This window comes from Schistocerca cancellata, chromosome 1 (assembly GCF_023864275.1).
Source record: "Schistocerca cancellata isolate TAMUIC-IGC-003103 chromosome 1, iqSchCanc2.1, whole genome shotgun sequence".
Lineage (NCBI taxonomy): Eukaryota > Metazoa > Arthropoda > Insecta > Orthoptera > Acrididae > Schistocerca > Schistocerca cancellata.
This window is the reverse complement of record NC_064626.1, coordinates 1208323327-1208336302: the sequence shown is the minus strand read 5'-3', so window position 1 is coordinate 1208336302 and position 12976 is coordinate 1208323327. Positions and strand designations below refer to the sequence as shown.

The 12976-nt window shown below is 38.0% G+C and overlaps 1 protein-coding gene across 5 annotated transcripts in view; it reads right to left on the bottom strand.

Annotated features, from left to right (window-relative positions):
- The window catches only part of LOC126094616 (integrator complex subunit 1), a 301226-nt gene that overhangs the window by 218833 nt on the left and 69417 nt on the right, over positions 1-12976 (bottom strand). For all 5 annotated transcript variants that reach the window (XM_049909116.1, XM_049909125.1, XM_049909100.1 and 2 more), the window contains exons 7-8: positions 3134-3330; positions 451-613 (exon numbers count right to left, since the gene is read on the bottom strand). In XM_049909116.1, coding sequence (XP_049765073.1) covers positions 451-613; positions 3134-3330 — 360 coding nt within the window. The remainder of the gene's footprint in view (positions 1-450; positions 614-3133; positions 3331-12976) is intronic.

Sequence of the window (12976 nt, the reverse complement as noted above, 5' to 3'; positions counted from 1 at the left end):
GCCTAAATCAGAATAATTGTGCTCTGTATGGCTGCACATAAGCAGTCTTCTTCCAATGATCCATATATAATCAGTACGGTACTGAAATAATCTTTTACATATGGTACAATACAGTGTGTACTGCAATGTATTTGCAGAATGCTGTACAAACAGCTACTATGACAGACCTAAAAGCTCAAAATTTATCTCAAAACATGTCACATAGTTTTCAGCTCTATTTCATTGCTAGAATTATTTTTTAAAAAATACAATTTTTATCATCACTTACATTTCAAACTGCATTAAAGCATAATCCAAGGTGGAATATACAACCAGTACGAGGACATAATAAGTGTTGCGCAGCACGAAGGTGCTTTTTCTATTCGGAGAGTAGTGATCTATCCTCATATTCATATTAATCTTTCAACTACAAATATAAAATTATGGTGTCTGTAAGGTCACCCTGAATACCTGGAAAATATCAGCAAGCAGTACAGCAGCCTTTTCTGGTGCTGCCTGGAACATCACAGACAGCATAGCCATGTTATTTGGGTTGCGAGCTGTTGACAGTTCATTGTAAATTGTATGCTTCAAAACTGTTGCCAAATTTTCCGGATGTGCGTTAATTAACTCTCTGAAACATTCAAAATAAAATAATAATAAAAAACTATTAATTTAAAACCCAAAAGAGGAAAACAATCTATTTCAATCAACTGATCTGTTTTGTAACACCTCGCATACATGATTTCAGCAAAAATTTGGAAACATCACTTTTATTGAATTCTATAGTTCTATTATTACATGTTGTTGTTGTGGTCTTCAGTCCTGAGACTGGTTTGATGCCACCTCCATGCTACTCTATCCTGTGCAAGCTTCTTCATCTCCCAGTACCTACTGCAACCTACATCCTTCTGAATCTGTTTAGTGTATTCATCTCTTGGTCTCCCCCTACGATTTTTACCCTCCAAGCTGCCCTCCAATACTAAATTGGTGATCCCTTGATGCCTCAGAACACGTCCTACCAACCGATCCCTTCTTCTGGTCAAGTTGTGCCACAAACTTCTGTTCTCCCCAATCCTATTCATTACTTCCTCATTAGTTATGTGATCTACCCATCTAATCTTCAGAATTCTTCTGTAGCACCACATTTCGAAAGCTTCTATTCTCTTCTTGTCCAAACTATTTACCGTCCATGTTTCACTTCCATACAAGGCTACATTCCATACAAATACTTTGAGAAATGACTTCCTGACACTTAAATCTATACTCGATTTTAACAAATTTCTCTTCTTCAGAAACGCTTTCCTTGCCATTACCAGTCCACATCTTATATCCTCTCTACTTCGACCATCATCAGTTATTTTGCTCCCCAAATAGCAAAACTCCTTTACTACTTTAAGTGTCTCATTTCCTAATCTAATACCCTCAACATCACCCGACTTAATTCGACTACATTCCATTATCCTCGTTTTGCTTTTGTTGATGTTCATCTTATATCCTCCCTTCAAGACACCATCCATTCCGTTCAACTGCTCTTACAAGTCCTTTGCTGTCTCTGACAGAATTACAATGTCATCAGCGAACCTCAAAGTTTTTATTTCTTCTCCATGGATTTTAATACCTACTCGAAATTTTTCTTTTGTTTCCTTTACTGCTTGCTCAATATACAGATTGAATAACATCGGGGAGAGGCTACAACCCTGTCTTACTCCCTTCCCAACCACTGCTTCCCTTTCATGTCCCTTGACTCTTATAACTGCCATGTGGTTTCTGTACAAATTGTAAATAGTCTTTCGCTCCCTGCATTTTACCCCTGCCACCTTTAGAATTTGAAAGAGAGTATTCCAGTCAACATTGTCAAAAGCTTTCTCGAAGTCTACAAATGCTAAAAACGTAGGTTTGCCTTTCCTTAATCTTTCTTCTAAGATAAGTCGTAAGGTCAGTATTGCCTCACGTGTTCCAGTATTTCTACGGAATCCAAACTGATCTTCCCTGAAGTCGGCTTCTACTAGTTTTTCCATGCGTCTGTAAAGAATTGGTGTTATTATTTTGCAACTGTGGCTTATTAAACTGATTGTTCGGTAATTTTCACATCTGTCAACACCTGCTTTCTTTGGGATTGGAATTATTATATTCTTCTTGAAGTCTGAGGGTATTTCGCCTGTTTCATACATCTTGCTCACCAGATGGTAGAGTTTTGTCAGGACTGGCTCTCCCAAGGCCATCAGTAGTTCCAATGGAATGTTGTCTACTCCGGGGGCCTTGTTTCGACTCAGGTCTTTCAGTGCTCTGTCAAACTCTTCACGCAGTATCATATCTCCTATTTCATCTTCATCTACATCCCTTTCCATTTCCATAATATTGTCCTCAAGTACATCGCCCTTGTATAGACCCTCTATATACTCCTTCCACCTTTCTGCTCTCCCTTCTTTGCTTAGAACTGGGTTTCCATCTGAGCTCGTGATGTTCATACAAGTTGTTCTCTTATCTCCAAAGGCCGCTTTAATTTTCCTGTAGGCAGTATCTATCTTACCCATAGTGAGATAAGCCTCTACATCCTTACATTTGTGCCCTAGCCATCCCTGCTTAGCCATTTTGTACTTCCTATCGATCTCATTTTTGAGACGTTTGTATTCCTTTTTTCCTGCTTCATTTACTGCATTTTTATATTTTCTCCTTTCATCAATTAAATTCAATATTTCTTCTGTTACCCAAGGATTTCTACTAGCCCTCGTCTTTTTACCTACTTGATCCTCTGCTGCCTTCACTACTTCATCCCTCAAAGCTACCCATTCTTCTTCTACTGTATTTCTTTCCCCCATTATTACATACACCTTTTAAAAACACTGGTTAACATGTAAATTTAAGAAAGGGCTGTGAACTTAAATTGTTCATCACAAAAGGGAGATTCTGTAAATTTTTTAACGTCCTGCTATGGGAAAATGGGGTTCATACACAGTTTAATCATCACTCCAGCAGCTCTTCTCTTTCCCTACTTGTTAACATAGTAAGAGCTTGTATGTAATTTTAAAACTTTTAATAGGGAGAATTTGATTTTTCACTTTTATTAACAAAGCTAGACACCTAAAAACTTGTCATTTTACATATGTTTATATATTTTTGTTATAAATACTTCAATTTTATTGAGATTTACCTTATAGAAGCCAGATATAGGTTGCTCAGTGCCTTTGGTTTTATGCGTATTTTAACAAGATGACTTATTACTTCCACATCTCGCTGCGTGTGAGTGGTGCAGTTAATGCAGATAGCCATTAGAAGATCTTTGGCAGCTTGCAGAAGCTTCGGGTTCTGAAGCCACATTTCTAGTCTGGGAGCTGCAGTTACACGAACCTACAACAGTGTAAAACACAGCTGAAAACAATTTATTCTTTGCATCTCTACAAAACAAAAATACACTTTCAAAATTTAATCAGTGCATCATGCTCACTGTAATACAGACATCACAAAATGAATAAATTAACCAACATAGTTCATAGCCTAACAAAAAGGACTTAATTTTCCCAAAACATTTCTTATGATTCCTGGAGGAACACAGCAAAATAGTAATAGCTGTTTACTACCCCACCCCTTCCAGAACTACTTAATTATTTTACCTAAAACACTCTAGAATAATCTCAATTCCTCTGTACTCCATACAGAGCTTGTATCAACGACGCTGTACTATTGTACATACAAGTAAATTTTTTTTTCCATCTGATTTTTCGATAAGTTAGTGTAATTGATGTTCTGATTTCATTTCTTTTTTGTTTCATATCATTGTGTTAAGAAAACTGTAAACAAGTCAAATGTCAAGCAATATTGTAATAGAATTGAAATGTAACAAATGTTGAGACTGTTGTAAGATGTTTAAAATTGTAACTGTGCGTCTGGTCCATACGTAGGCAATGTGTTAGGATATGTAGAATGCAAAACCTCGGGTGAATATCCTGTCTGTAAGGGAGCGGTAAAAGGTGGATGACAGGCGAGCGCGGGAAAATGCACGCGGGCGTTGTACGGCACAACAAGCTCAGCAGTCTGGCACTGGTTTGAGCAACACGTTCTGGAGCGAGGAGGCTCTCCTGGAAGACGTAGTTTCACTGAGCCTCGGGTATGCCGTTCCAAATCCCACACAGCATGACAAAATTCCATAGGCACTAAATGGAAAAGTACTGTGGCGCTAAGAAGAATTAAAGTGCCGATACGTCAAGAGCCATAGCTGTGGTTGTATGTGTGCTCTGTGCCTCGCTATCTCGTCGCCCGCCAACTGCCACGTCGATACAAGCAGGTTGAAACTTTTAGTACTGTATGCGTATGGACCATAGAGTGAACTGTTCAATAATAACCTAAATTTTAGCAGAACTTTCCCCCTCATTTAATTATCCTCACAACTAACCTAGGCAGGGTCCTTTCCAAATGTTGTACAATCCGAGTGACCCGAAATGAAAATTTAAAGTTTGTGTTAATAATAATTACTTGCACACCTAGTTATGTTGGAATGGTGTTTAAAGAACTGTTTTGTTAATGAACCAGTAAATGAATAACGAAGGTCTAACGAAGTTGAAAGCTAACTTTAATATTGATATAGTAATGAAGTTTAATTGTTTCGAGACAGTTATAAAGGTATTTAAATGAGAAGTAAATGAGATAAAAAGAGTAGTAACTCATATACTGGAAATCTTGAACGCATGATAATTTCAGTAATCAATTTTTTTAATATAGTGATCATAACAGTTTCAGGTCTCCCCCCCCCCCCACCCCGCAAAAGATAAAGTCAATATATAATTCAAAATTTATCAGTGTTTTAACTTTATCAAAATTGACATTTTGTGTGTGGCTCGAAAGTGCTATTTCTAGGGTAACCTATGTCCGATTTTAATCAGATCAATAGACAGTACGAAGCTTTGTAATATACATTAAGTGTAGTGTTATGTATTCATGGTTTTTCCATATCAGTACAGAACGTGAAAATAGCAGTTCAATAGATTTTCTGGTTCTAAAATTTTACTATATTACGCAGTGTTACTACGTGTTGTTTTGCATGAATATACATCAACTTGTACAGGGAAGAAACTCAGTTAATGCCTAATTAGGCTGGCGACCGTATTATTATCAAATTGGTAGCATCTTCAGTGTTGCTTTTGGTACATACTGACGTGTAATTGCATTTTGAATTTACTTGACGGATCATTGTTATTACAGATTGGGTGTAAGTCTGATTTGCCACCATTCAGGTAAACGCGGTCAATATCTATACGAAAATCCTGTCTCGTAAGGTGAACCCCACTCACTTACCATAGTACAGGCTTTAATGAGTATTGTGTGCCCCACGCGCACATTACAAGCTCAGGTAATCTCTCACCACTATTCACTCATGAGAAGATATTTCTGTTTTACAACAGCTCAGCATTTTACAGGAAGCTCTGAAATGAAATCAGCTATTCAAATTAATCTCTGTGTGGATGCTGCTCAAAATGGGACTACCGAGTGCAGAAAAAGAGCACTTTTGGGAAGGAAAATATACAGTAATGTTAATTCTTATTGACCACAGAGTAACATTTTGCATAAAATGCAGCAGACCGTAACTGCAATAAAGAGAGAAAACTTCTAAAGAAAAGTGACTATGGTGTGAAACTTTCCTGGCTCATGTCTTGTTTTTGCCCTGGGCACCTATAAGTTTATGAACAACACCATTCCCAGAGAGAGAGAGAGAGAGAGAGAGAGAGAGAATAAATATATTAGAAACTGTAGTAAAGGAAACCAGGAAGAACTAAAAACTTTAAGGTTTGCTAATGATAATTTAATTCTGTCAGAGACAGCAAGGGACTTGGGAGATCTGTTGAACTATTGAACTCTTGAAAAGAGGTTTTGAGCTGAATTTCATTAAAAGTAAAACAAGTGCATTGGAGACTATTCAAATCAGGTGACACTGAAGGAATTAAATTAGGAAATGGGAAACTGCAGCAAATAAATTCTACTATTTGGGCAGCAAAATTAAGGATGATACAAAAAGGAAACTGGCAATAACAAGAAAAGCTTCCTAGCATCTCGTATAAATTTAAATGTTAGGAAGTCTTTTCTCAGATCGTTTGTATTGAATGTAGCCTTTCATGGAAGTGAAACATGGACAGTCAACAGTACAGATATATAGAGAATATAAGTTTTTGAACGATCAACAGATGAGTACAGAATAAAAGTTAAGAGAAGAAACTTTCGTCGTAACTTTATTAAAAGAAAGGGTACACTAAAACACACAGACACCAATGACAGTTAACCTCCTCAAGCCACAAATCCAATATGCACTCACGAGTAGTGAGTGCCAGTGCTGACAGTAACCCCACCACACACTCACCAAATGAAGTCTCTAACACAATGATTTAATCCTCTCCTGTCTGTTGACAATGAGGGACCTTACCTTGTTTGCAAAACACAGGGATATCTGTGCTGGCATACCTTTACAATCTTTGATGGAAAGTGTGAGGGTTGGGAAAGGAAAAAGATGTAAAATGGTACATGAAAATGTATAGAAGATAATCCAGTACACAATGAATTTATTGTTTATCATATTTTTTATGAGAAAACCAATGACATAGAACATGTAAATTCCTAACAACAAAACTGCTGGAAACCGCTAAGAAGAGTCAGAGCTGTTGGCTTCTGTTTCCAATAATCCTTTATAAACTGAAAGTTCATTTCAGGTGATCACACACACCAAAAAGTTATAAATCCTAAAATTTTCCAGCTCTCTAACAGCTGGCCATGTAAACTACCACCAGTGTATACAGCATCTTGGGAGTTTCAATACAATTAACAATTTCCATTGTCTAACACACTCAAGAAGTAGTGTCACAGGAGGGAGAAAGGGAAACCTGCATCGAATGGTCTAAAATGGAGAACTGAATCAAAGCCTTCAGATTCACAACAAAAACAACAACAAAAACGAATGGGAATAGGACATACTCAAAAACTAATACTGTAGATAACAAAGTTCAGAAATCAACAATTATTGAAAGTTTTTATTTTGGCTGGAGGCAAAGTCATTGTAAATTTTTTGAATGATGCTGCCACCATTTGACTATAATAATTTTTACTTTATTGCTATACAATCCAGTTTTTAGCCTTAGGCCATTTTCAAACACAAAAAGGTGTCATATATCAAAAGACACCAGGCTGGTATGAAGTACAAGTCCTTGTCAGAAAAGCACGTCTGATCATATAGTCCAGATATCCATTAACAAAAGTAAGAACATCTCTAGAACACCTAAATAAGTTGCAGACTTTCATTTCTGGGCCCTACAGCATGGTTGTTATATGAACACTGCTAGTCAACCAACAGGTATCTGCCATTGCATCTGAACACCAACCATTGTTGTTGTTGTTGTTGTGGTCTTCAGTCCTGAGACTGGTTTAATGCAGCTATCCATGCTACTCTAGCCTGTGCAAGTTGCTTCATCTCCCAGTACTTACTGCAACCTACATCCTTCTGAATCTGCTTAGTGTATTCATCTCTTGGTCTCCCTCTACGATATTTACCCTCCAAGCTGTCCTCCAATACTAAATTGGTGATCCCCTGATGCCTCAGAACATGTCCTACCAACTGGCCACATCTTCTTGTCAAGTTGTGCCACAAACTCCTCTTCTCCCCAACTCTATTCAATACCTCCTCATTAGTTATGTGATCTACCCATCTAATCTTCAGCATTCTTCTGTAGCACCACATTTCGAAAGCTTCTATTCTCTTCTTGTCCAAATTATTTATCGTCCATGTTTCACTTCCATACATGGCTACACTCCATACAAATACTTTCAGAAATGACTTCCTGACACTTAAATCTATACTCGATTTTAACAAATTTCTCTTCTTCAGAAACGCTTTCCTTGCCACTGCCAGTCTATATTTTATATCCTCTCTACTTCGACCATCATCAGTTATTTTGCTCCCCAAATAGCAAAACTCCTTTACTACTTTAAGTGTCACATTTCCTAATCTAATTCCCTCAGCATCACCGGACTTAATTTGACTACATTCCATTATCCTCATTTTGTTTTGTTGATGTTCATCTTATATCCTCCTTTCAAGACACTGTCCATTCAGTTCAACTGCTCTTCCAAGTCCTTTGCTGTCTCTGACAGAATTACAATGTCATCAGCGAACCTCAAAGTTTTTATTTCTTCTCCATGGATTTTAATTCCTACTCCGAATTTTTCTTTTGTTTCCTTTACTGCTTGCTCAATATACAGATTGAATAACATCGGGGAGAGGCTACAACCCTGTTTCACTCCCTTCCCAACAGCTGCTTCCCTTCATGCCCCTCGACTCTTATAACTGCCATCTGTACAAATTGTAAATAGCCTTTTGCTCCCTGTATTTTACCCCTGCAACCTTTAGAATTTGAAAGATAGTATTCCAGTCAACATTGTCAAAAGCTTTTTCTAAAGTTTACAAATGCTAGAAAAGTAGGTTTGTCTTCCCTTAATCTATTTTCTAAGATAAGTTGTAGGGTCAGTATTGCCTCACGTGCTCCAACATTTCTACGGAATCCAAACTGATCTTCCCCAAGGTCGGCTTCTACCAGTTTTTCAATTCATGTGTAAAGAACTCGCTTTAGTATTTTGCAGCTGTGACTTAATAAACTGATAGTTTGGTAATTTTCACATCTGTCAACACCTGCTTTCTTTGGGATTGGAATTATTATATTCTTCTTGAAGTCTGAGGGTATTTCACCCTTCTCATACATCTGGCTCACCAGATGGTAGAGTTTTGTCAGGACTGGCTCTCCCAAGGCCATCAGTAGTTCCAATGGAATGTTGTCTACTCCGGGGGCCTTGTTTCGACTCAGGTCTTTCAGTGCTCTGTCAAACTCTTCACACAGTATCGTATCTCCCATTTCATCTTTATCTACATCCTCTTCCATTTCCATAATATTGTCCTCAAGTACATCGCCCTTGTATAGACCCTCTATATACTCCTTCCACCTTTCTGCTTTCCCTTCTTTGCTTAGAACTGGGTTTCCATCTGAGCTCTTGATATTCATACAAGTGGCTCTCTTTTCTCCGAAGGTCTCTTTAGTTTTCCTGTAGGCAGTATCTATCTTCCCCTTAGTGAGATAAGCCTCTACTTCCTTACATTTGTCCTATAGCAATCCCTGCTTAGCCCTTTTGCACTTCCTGTCGATTTCATTTTTGTGACTTTTGTTTCCTTTTTGCCTGCTTCATTTACTGCAGTTTTATATTTTCTCCTTTCATCAATTAAATTCAATATTTCTTCTGTTACCCAAGGATTTCTACTAGCCCTCGTATTTTTACCTACTTGATCCTTTGCTGCCTTCACTACTTCATCCCTCAGAACTACCCATTCTTCTTCCACTGTATTTCTTTCCCCCATTCCTGTCAATTGTTCCCTTATGCTCTCCCTGAAACTCTGTACAACCTCTGGTTTAGTCAGCTTATCCAGGTCCCATCTCCTTAAATTCCCACCTTTTTGCAGTTTCTTCAGTTTTAATCTACAGCTCATAACCAATAGATTGTGGTCCGAGTCCACATCTGACCCTGGAAATGTCTTACAATTTAAAACCTGGTTCCTAAATCTCTGTCTTACCATTATATAATCTATCTGATACCTTCTAGTATCCCCAGGATTCTTCCATGTATACAACCTTCTTTTATGATTCTTGAACCAAGTGTTAGCTATGATTATGTTATGCTCTGTGCAAAATTCTACCAGACGGCTCCCTCTTTCATTTCTTACCCCCAATCCGTATTCACCCACTATGTTTCCTTCTCTCCCTTTTCCTACTCTCTAATTCCAGTCACCCATGACTATTAAAGTTTCATCTCCCTTCACTACCTGAATAATTTCTTTTGGATTTCGATCAGGTAAAAGCACAGAATCAGCAACAGCACACCTCACAAAGCACATTCTAGAAGCATTAGATAAAGGGAACTACACAACAGGTATATTTCTGGATCTAACTAAAGCGTTTGATACAGTAGACCACAACATTTTGTTAAATAAGTTAGATGAACTGGGAATAAGGGGACTTGTGAAAAAGTGGTTCCAGTCATATCTAAAAAATAGAAGACAGATAACTGAAATCTCACATATTTCAAGTTGCTCAAACTATATTGTAAAATATACTTCAGACCCAAATTATGTAAATATAGGCGTCCCACAGGGTAGTGTCCTTGGCCCAATACTATTCCTCATTTACATAAATGACTTCCGACAGAGCATCGAGCATGGACAAACAATATTGTTTGCAGATGACTCAAATGTTCTAATCAGTAACAAATCACCAGATGCACTGAAAGAAAAAGCCGAACAAACACTAAACAGTGTACGTGAGTGGGCATCCAATAATAAACTAACACTAAATTTTAGAAAAAACAAATGCTGTTAACTTCTACGTCTGCAAAAAACCACACTATAACAACCTTAAGTTAAATGATGAAACTATAGAATGTGTAGACTACACAAAATTTCTTGGTATGCATGTTGACAGTCAGTTAAAGTGGGAAGAACATATTAAAATACTTAGTAACAGAATCGCTACAGCATGCTATGCTCTTAGAATTCTGACTGCAGTGTGTGATACTACAAGTGTCAGATCTGTATATATTTCTTATATCCACTCTGTTATTACCTAAGGAATAATATTTTGGGGAGTCAACAGTAAAAATATTCAAATAGTTTTCAAATTACAGAAAAGAGCAATTCGTATAATAACGAAGAGTGGCAGTAGGGCTCACTGCCTTGAACATTTCCAAAAGCTGGAAATCCTAACTGTCCCCTGTGAATACATTTTTCAAAGTATTATGTATGTAAAAAAAAATATTGACTGCTATATGAAAAATTCTTTAGCACACAGCTATGAAACTAGAAACCAATACAATCTGCATCTAGAGAGGAAAAATAAAGTTAAAACTCAGCAGAGCTTGTTATACAATGCTGTTAAATTATATAATAAATTACCCAAAAATATAAAAGATATTGACACAATTGGACAGTTCAAAACAAAACTAAAAATTTTTTTATTAAATAAAAGTTATTGCGCAGTAACGGACTATCTGAATTAAAACATGTAGTGTAATTAAAGTAGCCTGCATTGTAATACATGAGGAAACAATTATAATATGAAATCCAGAATTGTACAGTACTATAAGAAAATTACATAAGGATATAAAACTAACATAAGATACCTCAAAAATGTGTGTAAACACCAATTTTATGTGTATAAATTGCAGGTATATTGTATTGTATATGATTTTGTTGATGAAATCCACACAATGTAAATTGTTACATGGATTAATAAAGAAATCAATCAATTAACCAATTTCATCTGCATACATTTCATCTGCAGAGCTAGTTGGCATATGAACTTGTACTACTGTAGTAGGCATGGGCTTCTTGTCTATCTTGGCCACAACCATTACAGAATACATACTGTTCATTTGATAGTAATTTCATACAACAGTTGTGCTATAAGGTCCAGAAATCAAAGTCTAGAACTTATTTAGGTGTTTTAGTTCCCACTTTTACTAATGACAGGTAGGTCTGGACTATATCACCAGAAATGCTTTTCTGACAAGGACTTTTATTTCATACCAATCTGTTGTCTTTTGACAAATGTTGTGTTTTGATATACAAATATTTTTTTGCACTTTAAAGTGGCCTAAGCTGATTTCTGTATTATATAACAATGCACCCACATGCACAACCACAATATCTGGTTGCTCATGCCAGACTGAAATAAATGCACCACATGGGACCTAATCTGTGGTCCAGGCACCATCCAAGGGGGTGGGGCAGGGGTGGGGGAATACATGGGGCACATTCCAGTGAGTGGAGATGGAGATCCCGACAGAGAGAAGTGAAATGCATTCCAACCTGCAATCCCATCTGTGGGCAGTTGTCACAAGGGAGACATCCACCGTTTGCAAAGAGGACAGGGTTCACAGGATGGTCATGGAATTGGCGAATGGTGATTGTGTAAGAAACTAGGAGTTGGCTCCATCATATTTGTAGAGGGGGAATCTGCACTTCTGTGAGGAGATTCATCGGGACTAGTGCAAAAGGCACCAACAGCGTTGAGTGAAAGGAGCCACTGAGCCATAAACCTGACTGCCATAATCTGGTCTGAACAAGACGAGAGCATAGTAAAGTTAGAGTGGTACAGTTAGCACACCAAGATGTGCTTTAGGTGGCAAATATGGGGCAGCCATGTCAGCTTTTTATCAAAAATAATGCCCAAGAAATGGGACTTTGCTACAATATCAAGGAGCTGGTTGCCTAAATGAAGTTCTGGATCAGGGCGTACTACGGGTTGATGACAAAAATGCACAACATGCATTTTGGAGGGAGAAAACTGGAAGCCATGGGAGATGTCCCATGCAGAGGCCCATCGGATGGTGTCTTGGAGACAGCATTCAGCAGATGCTACCGAGTGGGAGCTGCGCCAGACGCAAAAATCTGTCTATGTGCAATGCCAGGATAACCACAGGCCCAACAGAGGTTACTGTTCTCCTGAATCTGAGGGGTGCTGAATTCAGTGCCAACTCAAATGCAGAAGAGCCAGTGGGAAAAAAACTCGTGGATAAAAATCAGAAAGGGGCCAAGTAAGCCCCAGTCATGGAGGGTACCTAAAATGTGATGGCACCAAGCCGTGTCGCCTGCCTTATGTAGGTCAGAAGACTGTGACAAGGTGCTGGCCCTTAGTAAAATCCTGTTGGACTGCTGTTTCCAATCTGAGTAAATGGTCAGTTGGAGATTGTCCTTCCTGGAAGCCACACTGATATGAGGGCAAAAGGCTCTGAGATTCAAGTACCCAAAATAATCTGTAGCTAGCTATCCTCTTGAGCAGTTTACAAAGTACATTCGTCAGGCTAATCAGGTGGTAGTTGTTGAGAGACGTTGGGTTCTTCCTGGCCTTAAGGACGGGGATAACTACCGTATTTACTCGAATCTAAGCCGCAACTTTTTTCCAGTTTTTGTAATCCAAAA